Below are 14,338 nucleotides of genomic sequence, written 5' to 3' on the forward strand. Positions count from 1 at the left end.
ATAACCCACACATCTTTGGACACCAAAGGACAATTTAGCCATAGCCAATCCACCTAACCTAAACATCTTTGGACTGTGGGGAAACCGAAGCACCCGGAGGAAACCCACGCAGACACAGGCAGAACATGCAAATTCAACACAGACAGTGACCCAAGCTGGGAATCGAACCTGGACCTCTGGTGCCGTGCCGCCTTATAGAAGTCTATATAATAAACTATCAGCTAGATAGTCAACATCTTTTCCCAAAGGTAGGGGAGTCTAAAACCAGAGGGCATAGGTTTAAGATACAAAAATGTCCAGAGGAGCAACTTTTTTTTCCCCACACAGGGTGGTGAGTGTCTGGAATGAGCTGTCAAAGGCAGTAACAGAGACGGGTACAATTTTGTCTTTTAAAAAGCGTTTAGATAGTTACATGGGTACAATGGGTATAGAGGGATATGAGCAAATGCAGGCAATTGGGATTAGCTTAGGGGTTTATTAAAAAAAAAGGGGCAGCATGGACAAGTTGGGCTGAAGGGCCTGTTTCCCTGCTGTAAACCTCTATGACACTAGTGCGGGCCACTTGGTTACACATCCATTGCACTCCCCCCGTACATGAACAATCGTCCCTCGCCAATCCAAAATAGTCAAAAGAAGGAATATAACCTGGTCATTAAGCCAGTTTTGTCCATACAAAGTGGAGAGGTCGTCCATGGTCAGCACGTGCCTCTTGTATGTGACCCGGAAGTTCCGGACTGCATTATTCCCAATCATCCGGTGGTATGATTGCATCACATGCTGAATCATGTTCTTCCTGTGTACAAAGCCAGAGGAAATCACTGTGAAAACTCCAGCCCCAAGTTTAAACAGTTCCCACTCTTCGCAACATGTCCCCCTACTACCATCCCCCCAACTCCTCCTCAGAATCACTCAAAGACTGAATGATTCGCTCTCGAGAAGAGCGAGGAGCAATGAGATTCCTGTCCGACCCAATCCCACACAGCCTTATCCTGTCTGCACCAAATAAAAGTTTATTTATACTCAGTAGGAGAGAGAATTTAACCTTTGTCACAAATAGGCTTACATTAACACTGCAAAGAAGTTATGTGAAAATCCCCTGGTCGCCACACTCCGCCACCTGTTCTGGTCAAGGCACCCTATCCAGTATGTCTTGAGTGTGGGAGGAAGCTGGAACACCCGGGGGAAACCCATGCAGACACAGGGAGAACGTGCATACTCCACACAGACAGTGACATAAGCCGGGAAACGATCTGGGGTCCCTACCACTGTGAGGCAGCAGTGCTAATCACTGTGCCACCATGCCTGCTTATAAAGCTTTTCCCATTACTCACTGCAGAGTCCCAGGCTAAGAGATAATTTTCTTAGCCCCCAGCACCCAGGGACACGGGGACAACATGGACAATTCCACTGACTGCCTGAGGTCAGCAAACTCGATAGAGAGGGAATCATGCCCAGCACCTTCTGGATCTCTCAGCCTCACTGGGCAGTCTGTTTACCCTTTAGGGAATCACAGAATAAAATCATAGAATCCCTACAGTGCATTAGACACCATTTAGCCCATTGAGTCTGCACCAATAAGAACATAAGAAATAGGAGCAGGAGTAGGCCATCTAGCCCTTCGAGCCTGTCCCGCCATTCAATAAGATCATGGCTGATCTAAAGTGGATCAGTTCCACTTTCCCGCTCTCTCCCCATAACCCTTAATTCCCTTGTCTGTCAAAAACCTATCTACCTGTGACTTAAATATATTTAGCGACGTAGCCTCTGCCACTTCAACAGTCAGAGAATTCCAGAGATTCACCATCCTTTGAGTGAAGAAGTTCCTCCTCAACTCCGATCTAAACTGCAGCCCCCCCCTTATCTTGAGGCTGTGCCCTCTAGTCCTGCTATCCTTTCTAAGCGGGAAGAATCTCTCTACCTCTACCCTATCCATCCCTTTCATTATCTTATACGTCTCTATAAGATCCCCCCTTCATCCTTCTAAACTCCAACGAATACAGACGCAGTCTATTTAGTCTCTCTCTTCATAGTCCAACCCCCTCAACTCTGGTATCAGCCTAGTGAACCTCCTCTGCACTCCCTCCAAGGCCAAAATATCCTTGCGCAGGTGCGGCGACCAAAACTGCACACAGTATTCCAGCTGCGGCCTCACCAGTGCCCTGTACAGTTGCAGCAAACCTCCCTGCTTTTATATTCTATCCCCCTCGCTATAAAGGCCAGCATACCATTTGCCTTCTTCATCACCTGCTGCATCTGCAGACTGGGTTTTTGCGACTCGTGCACAAGGACCCCCAGGTCTCTCTGCACCGTAGCATGCTGCAGCTTTTCGCCCTTTAAATAGTAATCCCTCCTATTATTCCTGCCAAAGTGGATAACCTCACACTTGCTAACATTGTACTCCATCTGCCAGGTCCTCGCCCACTCGCTCAGCCTATCTAGACCCCTCTGCAGACTTTCCACACCCTCCGCGCAATTTGCTTTTCCACTCATCTTTGTGTCATCAGCAAATTTCGTCACCCTACACTCAGCCCCCTCCTCCAGATCATCTATATAAATGGTAAATAGCTGAGGCCTCAGCACCGATCCCTGCGGCACTCCACTAGTCACCAACCGCCAATCAGAATAGCACCCATTGATACCAACTCTCTGCCTCCTATTAGACAACCAATCCCCTATCCACACTAACACCTTACGCCCAACTCCATGCACCCTAACCTTCTGAAGCAACCTTTTGTGAGGCACCTTATCAAACGCCTTTTGAAAATCTAGAAACACCACATCCACCGGTTCCCCTCTGTCTACCGCACTAGTCACATCCTCATAGAAATCCAATAAATTTGTCAAACACGACTTCCCCTTAACGAATCCGTGCTGCGTCTGCTCTATCAAACCATTCCTTTCCAGGTGCCTCGCTATTTCTTCTTTGATGACGGATTCAAGCATTTTTCCAACCACAGACGTTAAACTAACCGGCCTATAATTCCCTGCCTTTTGTTGCTACCTTTTTTAAACAGCGGCGTACCATTAGCCGTTTTCCAATCTTCCGGCACTTCCCCGGAATCCGGCGAATTTTGGTAAATAATCACTAAGGCATCCACTATCATCTCTGCCATTTCCTTCAGAACCCTGGGATGCATTCCATCCGGTCCTGGGGACTTGTCCACCATCAGTCCCGTTAGTCTACTAAGCACTACCTCTCTAGTGACAGTAATCGCATTCAGGCCCTCAACTCCTACCATCCTTCTATCTTTAATATCCAGCAAACTATTCATGTCCTCCTCTGTGAAGACCGAGGCAAAAAACTTATTTAAGGCCTCCGCCATTTCCTCATCTCCCACTACTAAATCCCTCCTCTCATCCTCTAAGGGTCCAACATTCACTCTAGCCAGCCTTTCTTTATATATTTGTAAAAACTCTTACTGTCCTTTTTCATATTTAGTGCTAGTTTAGCTTCATAGTCTATCCTTCCTTTATCAACTTCTTAGTCATTCTTTGTTGATTTTTAAACCTTTCCCAATCTTCTAATCGCCCACTACTTTAAGCCACTCTAAACGCATCAGCTTTTAATTTAATACTCTCCTTTATTCCCTTCTCCTACATTCCTTCTTTACCATCGGAATATATTTCTGCTGAGCACCGAAAAAGATCTCCTTAAAGATCCTCCACTGTTCCTCAGCCGTCCTACCAACCAATCTGCGCCCCCAATCTACATTTGCCAATTCCTCTCTCATCCTATCGTACTCCCCTCTGTTCAGAGGACACAGGTTCGGGATCCTACTTTCTCATCCTCCATCTGCATTAAAAACTCAACCATACAATGATCGCTCGTCCCAAGAGGATCCCTCACAATAAGATCCCTAATTCTTCCTGCCTCGTTACACAACACCAGATCCAAGATAGCTCGCTCCCTCGTTGGTTCCATCACACACTGTTCAAGGAAACTATCCCGACAACATTCCAAGAACTCTTCCTCAAGCCCACCGCGTCCGACTTGGGTCAACCAATCAATTTGCAGATTGAAATCCCCCATAATTATGGCCGCTCCATTTCTGCACGCATCATTTATTTGCTTGTTTATAGCCCGCCCCACCTCTAACTTATTATTTGGGGGCCTATAGACCACACCCACCAGCGTCTTCCTCCCCTTACTGTTCCTTATCTCCACCCACAACGATTCCACGTTTTGCTCTTTGGAGCCTATATCTTCCCCTACTATGGCCCTGATATTATCCCTAATCAGCAGAGCTACCCCACCCCCTTTTTCCTTCTGTCTATCGTTCCTAAACACTTGATACCCCTGGACATTGAGCTCCCAGTCCCTGTCACCCTGCAACCACATTTCCGTAATGGCCACCAGATCATATCCATTTGTGCTGATCTGCGCCACCAGCTCATTCACTTTGTTCTGAATGCTTCGTGCATTCAGGTAAAGTGTCTTTATACCAGCCTTTACTTGGACCTTATTTGAAGGAAAGCTACCAACCTTTCTCATGCCCCCTACTCCCTTTATTATTGGGACATCTCAACATTTTCCCATGCCCGTACCCTCTCTTTTACTTTGGATATTGTAATTTCTCCCACCCCTGCACCCTGCTCGCTCCCACCCCTGCACCCTGCTCGCCGCGCTCACCGTCTCCCCCCATTAGTTTGAAGCCCTATCTACAGTCTTTAAACTAATGGGGGTGGGGGGGGGGGGGGGGGGGGGGAGCACAGGGGTGGGAGAAATTACAATATCCAAAGTAAAAGAGAGGGTATGGGCGCAGGAAAAATGTTGAGGATGTCCCAATAATAAAAGGGAGTAAGGGGCCATGAGACACTCTGTCAGAGTATCTTACCCAAACCCTCTCCCCACCCTATCCCTGTAACCTACATATTTTTGGATACTAAGGGACAATTTAGCATGGCCAATCCACCTAACCTGCACATAGAAACATAGAACAGTACAGGCCCTTCGGCCCTTGATGTTGTGCCGAGCTACGCTGAAACACAAGATCAAGCTATCCCACTCCCTATCATTCTGGAGTGCTCCATGTGTCTATCCAATAACCACTTGAAAGTTCCTAAAGTGTCCAACTCCACTATCACAGAGGCAGTGCATTTCACATCCCAACCACTCTCTGAGTGAGGAATCTACCTCGGACACCCCTCCTATATCTCCCACCACGAACCTTATACTTATGTCCCCTAGTAACAGCTACATCCACCCGAGGAAATAGAGTGGACATGCAGAGACTTTCTATCCCCCCCCCCCCATCATCTTATAAACATAAGAACATAAGAAATAGGAGCAGGAGTAGGCCATCTAGCCCTTCGAGCCTGCCCCGCCATTCAATAAGATCATGGCTGATCTGTCGTGGCTCAGTTCCACATTCCCGCCCTCTCCCCATAACCCTTAATCCCCTCTCTTATCAAAAACCCATCAACCCGCGTCTTAAAAATATTTAGCGAGGTAGCCTCCACCACTTCAACAGGCAGAGAATTCCAGAGATTCACCACCCTTTGAGTGAAGAAGTTCTTCCTCAACTCCGTTCTAAACCGCCCCCCCTTTATCTTGAGGCTGTGCCCCCTAGTCCTACTGTCCTTTCTGAGCAGTAAGAGTCTCTCCACCTCTATCCTATCCATCCCATTCATCATCTTATATGTCTCAATGAGATCTCCCCTCATTCTTCTAAACTCTAACGAGTACAAGCCTAGTTTATCCAGCCTCTCCTCATAGCTCAACCCCCTCAATTCCGGCATCAGCCTAGTAAACCTCCTCTGCACTCCCTCCAAGGCCAAAATATCCTTGCGTAAGTACGGCGCCCAAAACTGCACACAGTACTCCAGCTGTGGCCTCACCAATGCCCTATACAGCTGCAGCAAGACCTCCCTACTTTTATATTCAATCCCCCTCGCTATGAAGGCCAGCATCCCATTCGCCTTCCTGACCACCTGCTGCACCTGCAAGCTGGGTTTTTGTGACACATGCACAAGGACCCCAAGGTCCCTCTGCACCATCGCCTGCTGCAGTTTTTCGCCACATAAGTAATAATCCTTCCTACCATTATTCCTACCAAAGTGGACCACCTCGCACTTGCCAACATTAAATCCCATTTGCCAGTTCCTGGCCCATTCGCCCAGCCTATCTAGATCCTTCTGCAGACTCTCCACACCCTCCGCGCAATTTGCCGTTCCACCAATCTTGGTGTCATCAGCAAATTTCGACACCATACACTCGGTTCCCTCCTCCAGATCATCTATATAAATGGTAAATAGCTGAGGCCCCAGCACCGACCCCTGGGGCACTCCACTAGTCACCAACCGCCAATCCGAATAGCACCCATTGACCCCCACTCTCTACCTCCTATTTGACAACCAATCCTCTATCCATGCTAACACCCTATCCCCAACTCCATGTCCCCTGACCTTCTGCAATAACCTCTTGTGAGGTACCTTGTCGAACCTCTAAGTTGCATCTCATCCTCCTCCACTCCAAAGAGAAAAGCCACAGCTTCCTCAACCTTTCCTCATAAGACCTACTGTCCAAACCAGGCAGCATCCTGGTAAATCTCCTCTGCACTCTCTCCAATGCTTCCACATCCTTCTTATAGTGAGGTAGACCAGAACTGCACACAATATTCCAAATGTGGTCTCACCAAGGTCCGTATTAATTGCAGCATAACCACACGGCTCTTAAACGCTAACACACTATCAACCTTCTTCACAGCTCTATCCACTTGAGTGGCAATCTTCAGAGATCTGTGGATATGAACCCCAAGATCTCTCTGTTCCTCCACATTCCTCAGAATCCTGCCATTGACCCTGTCATCCGCATTCAAGTCTGTCCTACCAAAATGAATCCCCTCGCACTTATCAGGTTTAAGCTCCATCTGCCACTTTTCTGCCCAGCTCTACATCCTATCAATGTCTCTTTACAGCCTACAAGAGCCCTCCACCAATCTTGGTGTCATCAGCAAATTTACTAACCCACCCTTTAGCCCCCTTTTCCAAGTCACTGATAAAAATCACAAATAGCAGAGGACCCAGCACTGATCCCTGTGGTACACCGCTGGTAACTGGTCTCCAGTCTGAAAACTTTCCCTCCGCCACCACCTTCTGCCTTTTTTGAGACAGCCAGTTACTTATCCAATCGGCCAAATTTGCTTTCATCCGACACCTCCTTACTTTCTTCACGAGACTACCACGGGGAACCTGATCAAATGCCTTACTAAAACATCTTTGGACACTAAGGGGCAATTTAGCATGGACAATCCCCCTAACCTGCACATCTTTGGATTGTGGGAAGAAACCAGAGGAGAACTTGCAGACTCCACACAGACAGAGACACAAACCGGAAATCAAACCTGGATCCCTAGTGCTGTGAGGCAGCAGTGCTAACCACTGTGCCACCCTATCAAAGAAAGTAAAGATCCCCTTTTTTAACCCACAGGGAAAAGTCTGCAATGACTCAGTCCACAGGGTGGGAGGGAAGCGAAGAGTGGGCAAAAGGTGAGTAGGGGAGAGAAAGCAGCAGAGAAACAGTGAGCCTGGAGTGAAGGGTATTGAAAGGTAAAGCAGACATGGTAAGAGAGAGGGCTCCGAAGAAGAGAGAGGGAGGGATGACAAGGTTGGTACATTAGTGTAAATTTCCATATTGTGGATAAAAGTTAAACTTGACACCACACGATACCAGAGAGCTCCAACCAGATGTGGAAGCAACATACATGACACAATGTGTACCTGTGTGAGGTGGAGAAATCTTCCTCAAACACATCCTGCAGTTTCTCAATTACTTCATCTGTGTTGAGGGGTATTAAGCTGCCATAGGTCTGGATATACTCATCCAGAAGGCCTGAAAAGGAAGGTCACCATTAGAATCCTACAGTGCAGCAGGAGGCTATTCAGCCCATCGAGTCCGCACTGACTACAATCCCACTCAGGCCCTATCCCCATAACCCCATGCATTTACACTAGCTAGTTTCCCCTGACACTAGTGGGCAATTTAGCACGGCCAATCCATCTAACCCAAAGTCATAGAGCTTTATGGAAATGGATCCTTTGGCCTGGCTTAGCCACGCTGTCCCTTTTTCTAACCCCTAAGCTAGTCCCAGTTGCCTGCGTTTGGCCCTTATCCCTCTATACCCATCGTACCCATGTTTAAATGCTTTATAGATCACAGAGGCACATCTTGGTACACTAAGGGACAATTTAGCATGGTCAATCCATCTAACTACACAACTTTGGACACTAAGGGGCAATTTAGCATGGTCAATCCACCTAACCTATGCATCTTTGGACACGTGCAAAGTCCACAAAGACAGTCACCCAAGGCTGGAATTGAACCCGGGTCCCTGGCGCTGAGAGGCAGCAATATTAGCCATCGTGTCTGTGCCGCACATCACAAAAAAATGATGGCCAAAACGCCCAGGGAGTGTGCAATGACGTTAGCAGATGACAGCAAGGTCCTTACCATGAATGCAGGCTATATGCTCGTTGCTCATCGCTGACACGTGGGCTGAGCCAGGTCGATCACCGCTCTTTGACTGCGCTGTAGTACCTCCTTCAGTCTCCAGCTGTCCTGCACCAGTGGCTGGGCTGTTGGACTCGTGCTTGTGCTTGCTAATGCTTGCTGAACTACCCTCTCCGCTGTCCTCATCCCCAAACAGCTGCTCCACCATCTGGGAGCCAATGCTGCATACATGACTGATCACAATCCCATTGTCATCTCCAACGCTGCGCTGGCACGGAGTGCTGGCATCCAAGGGTGGGACTTCATCTGGGTCACTGAGGGGGTGCCCGTTCACTCCCAGCATATCTGTAACGCCATTCCAAAACAAGATCAGTGGGAATAAAACAAAGCACACATACAGATTAGGAACACAGTGGGTTAAACAACTGGTGTATATCCGCCAGATGGAGAGCTTTACTTAGAACCTAACTGTATTAACCTGAACAGGGAACAGTGCAGTTCAGGAACAGGCCTTGTGGCCCATTATGTTGTGCTGAACCTGACACATTCTTCCTTCCCTTGCTCCACAGCCCTCTATTCCTTGGATATTCATGTGCTTATCTAAAAGCCCCTTTGACACCCCTATCATAGCTGCCTCCACTGCCACCCCTGGCAGCGCATTCCAGAATCCTACCACCCTGTGTAAAAAAAAAACTTTGCCCGCACACCTCCTTTGAACTTTCTCAATCTCACCTTAAATGGGCCCCCCAAGTATTGGGCATTTCAACTCAGGGGAAAAAGATTCCGACTCAGTCAACCCTATCTATGCCTCTCATCATTTTATATTCTTCTATCCGGTCTCCTCTCAGCCTTCGCCACTCCAGAGAAAACTACCATAGTTTGTCCAGCCTCTCCTTATAGCTCTAATCATCGACACGGACGCCATCATCTCACGTGAGATCATCCACCAAGTACACAGTACATACTCTTACGACTCGGCCAAAGTTGTCTACCTGATACGCTACAGGAAAGGATGTCCCGAGGCATGGTACACTGGGGAGACCATGCAGATGCTACGGCAACGAATGAATGGGCACCACTTGACAATCAGCAGGCTGTCGGGGAACACTTCAGCAGTCAAGGGCATTCAGTCTTTGATCTTCAGGTAAGCGTTCTCCAAAGCTGCCTTCAAGATACTCGACAACACAGAATCGCTGAACACAAACTAATGCCACGTTCCGCACACGAGGACAGCTCAACCGGGATCTTGGGTTCATGTCACACTATCTGTAACTCCTACATCTTGCCTGGGCTTGTAAAATCCTCACTAACTGTCCTGTCTGGAGACAGTACACATCGCCCTAACCTGTGCTTAACCCTCTCTCCACTCACATTGTCTGTACCTGTAAAGACTTGATTTCCTGTAGAGACTTGCATTCCAACCCTTATCGTGTAATTGAGTTTGTGTCTATATATGCCCTGTTTGTGAACACAACACTTCACTCACCTGATGAAGGAGCAGCACTCTGAAAGCTCGTGCTACCAAATGAACCTGTTGGACTTTAACCTGGTGTTGTGAGACTACCCTCTAATTCAGGCAGCATCCTGGTAAACCTCCTCTGTATCCTCTCCAAAGCCTCCGCATCCTTCCTATAGTGTGGCAACCAGAACTGAATGCAATACTCGCAGTGTGGCCTAACCAAAGTTTTATAAAGCTGCAACATGACATCCTGATCTTGTACTCAATGCCCCAATCAATAAAGCATGTCATGCCTTCTTCACCACCCTATCTACCACTTTCAGGGCACTATGGACATGAACCCCAAGATCCCTCTGTACATCAATGCTGTTCAGGGTCCTGTCATTAACTGTATACTTACCCTTAACATTTGATCTCCCAAAGTGCAGCACCTCACACTTGTCCAGATTAAACTCCATCTACCATTTCTCTGCCCATATCTGCAACTAATCTCTATTCTGCTGTATCGTTTGACAATCTTCTACATAATCTACAACTTCAACTATCTTTGTGTTGTCTGCAAACTTACTAACCCACCCATCTACGTCATTTATATATCTCACAAACAGCAGAGGTCCCAGTATGGGACCTCGAGTCACAGACCTCCAGGCAGGGAAGCACACCTCCATCACAACTCTCTGACTTCTACGGGCAAGCCAATTCTGAAGCCAAGTGGCCAAATCACCGTGGATCCCATGCACGTTAATCTTCAGGGCCAGCCTTCCATAAAGGGACTTGTCGAAAGCCTTACTAAAATCCACGTACACAACATCCACTGCTCTACCCTCATGGATCACCTTCATCACCTCCTCAAGAAAAAAATCATTCTGGGATTTCGATTACAAAAGCAGAGAGGTCATGATGGAGTTGTCTAGAACTTTGGTGAGGCCACAGCTGGAGTACTGTGCGCAGTTCTGGTCGCCACATTACTGAAGGACGTGAACGCACTGGAGGGGGTACAGAGAAGATTCAGCAGGGATGCTACCTGGGAGGGAACACTGAAGTTATGAAGAGAGGTTGGATAGGCTTGGGTTGTTTTCTCTGGAGCAGAGAAGACTGAGGGGTGACCTGATTGAGGTGTTCAAGATTATGAGGGACATGGACAGAGTGGATAGGCAGCAACTGTTCCCCTTAGTTGATGGGTCAGTCACCAGGGGACACAAGTTCAAAGTGAGGGGTGGTAGGTTAGGGGGGCAGATTTGAGGAAAGTCTTTTTTACCCAGAGGGTGGTGAGGGTCTGGAATGCGCAGCCTGGGAGGGTGGCGGAGGTGGGATGCCTCACATCCTTTAACAAGTATCTGGATGAGCACTTGGCACACCACAACATTCAGGGCGATGGACCAAGGGCTGGCAAGTGGGGTTAGATGAGCATCAGTGCAGGATTGATGGGCTGAAGGGCCTCTTTTACTACAGTATTCTATGAAGTTAGTTAGTCACAACCTGCCCTGCATAAAGCCATTCTGCCTTTTCCTCATTAGGGAATGCTTTCTCCAATGCTCAATCTAACCAGACCTAACGGAGGGCTTTACTCTCGGTCTAATTTTACTCCACTACATTGTGATGTTGGTGAACACTCAGTAAAATGTCTCACAACACCAGGTTAAAGTTCAACCCTGATGGTTGGACTTTAACCTGGTGTTCTGAGACTTCTTACTGTGTTTACCCCAATCCAACGCCGGCATCTCCACACCGTCAACACTCAGTCAGGCTGTCCACTGTCATTAACTAGCCAGCTCCCCCTGCTGTGCTGGCCTGTCCTACATCTAAAATCCAGGCCGCTTACCACCCGCCTCCCAGCCACACTCTCAGTTCCCCAATCTCAACTTCCTCACTTCTCTCTCCTCCCCCCACCACCTCCCGACCTACTCCATGTCCTGAAGATCCGACAGAATCCTGGTGTCCTCACTCCAAGTCCTGTTTCTGCTTGGGTTGAGTCTGCAATCTCTCGTCCCTGGAGCTGAATCACAGAATCCCTACATTGCAAAAGGAGGCCATTCGGCCCATCGAGTCTACACCGACCACAATCCCACCCAGGCCCTATTTCCGTAAACCCATGCATTTACCCTGCTAATCCCCTGACAGTAAGAGGCAATTTAGCAGCTAATCCTGCACACCTTTGGACCATGGGAGGAAACCCATACAGACATGGGGAGAACTCCACACAGTGACCCATGCTGGGAATTAAACCCAGGTCTCTGGCGCTATCAGACTGCAGTGCTAACACTGTGCCATCCCGTGGCAGACAGGAGAGATTTTCCATTGCCCCTATGTCAACCCTCATCTCCTTCAGGCATCATTATAAAGGAAAAACCAGATAGACTGAGACTTTTTCCTCTGGAGCATAGGAAGCTGAGGGATGATCTTATAGAAGTCTATAAAATAATGAGGGGCACAGATCAGCTAGATAGTCAATATCTTTTTCCAAAGGTAGGGGAGTCAAAACCTAGAGGGCATAGGTTTAAGGTGAGAGGGGAGAGATACAAAAGGGCCCAGAGGGGCAATTTTTTTCCACACAGAGGGTGGTGAGTGTCTGGAATGAGCTGCCAGAGGTAGTAGTAGAAGTCGGTACAATTTTGTCTTTTAAAAAGCATTTAGACAGTTCTATGGGTAGGATGGGTATACAGGGATATGGGGCAAACGCAGGCAATTGGCACTAGCTTAGGGGTTAAATAAAAAATGGGTGGCATGGACAAGTTGGGCTGTAGGGCCTGTTTCCATGCTATAAACTTTTATAACCCTGTATGACACAGTAAAACATCAGAGTAGATTACCCGCTTACTATTTATCACAACATTGGATGCAGAACCGATCTACTCCACACTTACTGCCCAATCCCAGGAACAAGCCTCCACACTCCCGCTCAGGGAACCTACAGCAGTCAGTAACCTGATTGTGAAGCTGTGACCATGCACGAGGTACCAGTGCTTTCAGAGCTCATTCCATCTCAGACGTTTGAGGCTGACAGAAAGACTGAAGCTCACCGTGCAATCCTACTGTCAAACTCGCTGGCCCCCGGTTCCTCAGGTATCAAACTAATGCACGACGGACCTGCGCACTGTCCACCTGCCCATGGCAGGGCCAGGGCTTATACTCACTGCAAATCGCAGGAACTGCACTGAATTTTAAAATAGTGTTTTTGGTATCTGTACATCACAGGTAAATCTGTAAAACTCTAAGTGTTTGGTTTTATGAATGGTATAAATAGTGGGAGCTTTGATGGGATTGTGGCAAGGATTCTGAAAGCCGTGTGTTGTGAGGAGCTTTTGAGGACTCTGGGTCTCGATGGAGTTTAGAAGGAGGGGTGGGGGGGGAATCTAAATGAAACTTGCAGAATACTGAAAGGCCTGGATAGAGTGGATGTGGGGAAGATGTTTCCATTAGTCGGAGAGACTGGGATCGGAGGGTACAGCCTCAGAGTGAAGGGACAACACATTAGAACCGAGATGAGGGAGAATTTCTTCAGCCTGAGAATTTATTGCCACAGAGGAGGCCAGGTCATTGAGTGTCTTTAAGACAGAGATAGATAGGTTCTTCATTAATAAGGGGATCAGGGGTTATGGGGAAAAGGCAGGAGAATGGGGATGAGAAAAATATCAGCCATGATTGAATGGCGGAGCAGACTTGATGGGCCGAGTGGCCTAATTCTGCTTCTGTATTTTATGGTTATGAAGGTGGCATAGGTTAAGAAAACAACTGATAAGGAATACAGCAGAGGGGCAGAGACCATCGTGAGGTTTTTATAAAACACTTGTACAGTCTAAAGGAGATGCAGGTTCACGAGAACAGTCCCAGGGATAAAGGACCTTTTGTTTATTATCTGGCTGGATTTATCTGTGCTAAATCCTCAAATACTATATCCTCATGTATGGTGGCACAGTGGTTAGCCCTGCTGCCTCACAGCGCCAGGGATCCGGGTTCCATTCCCAGCTGGCTGGTTAGCCCTGCTGCCTCACAGCGCCAGGGATCCGGGTTCCATTCCCAGCTGGCTGGTGAGCCCTGCTGCCTCACAGCGCCAGGGATCCGGGTTCCATTCCCAGCTGGCTGGTTAGCCCTGCTGCCTCACAGCGCCAGGGATCCGGGTTCCATTCCCAGCTGGCTGGTGAGCCCTGCTGCCTCACAGCACCAGGGATCTGGGTTCCATTCCCGGATTTGGGTCGCTGTCTGTGTGGAGCCTCCACATTCTCCCCGTGTCTGCATGGGTTTCCTCTGGGTGCTCTGGTTTCCTCCCATAGTCTGAAAGATATGCTGATTACACACAGGCACAGAATCCAATAGTGCAGAGGGAGGCCATTCAGCCCATCATGTCTGCACTGACTACAATCCCACCCAGCCCCAATCCCCATGCATTTACCCTGCTGATCCCCCTGACACTATGGGGCAGTTTAACATGG

At 48.2% G+C, this 14,338-nt stretch overlaps 1 protein-coding gene across 1 annotated transcript in view; it reads right to left on the bottom strand.

Annotated features, from left to right (window-relative positions):
* Positions 1–14,338, bottom strand: part of LOC145337123 (uncharacterized) — a 46,747-nt gene that overhangs the window by 21,182 nt on the left and 11,227 nt on the right. Inside the window, exons 3-5 of the mRNA XM_080181890.1 lie at positions 8,450–8,794; positions 7,720–7,831; positions 646–793 (exon numbers count right to left, since the gene is read on the bottom strand). Of these exons, the coding sequence (XP_080038016.1) occupies positions 646–793; positions 7,720–7,831; positions 8,450–8,794 (605 nt within the window). The remainder of the gene's footprint in view (positions 1–645; positions 794–7,719; positions 7,832–8,449; positions 8,795–14,338) is intronic.

Source organism: Carcharhinus amblyrhynchos, unplaced genomic scaffold, assembly GCF_965287045.1.
Source record: "Carcharhinus amblyrhynchos unplaced genomic scaffold, sCarAmb.v2.hapA scaffold_43, whole genome shotgun sequence".
Taxonomy (NCBI): Eukaryota; Metazoa; Chordata; class Chondrichthyes; order Carcharhiniformes; family Carcharhinidae; genus Carcharhinus; species Carcharhinus amblyrhynchos.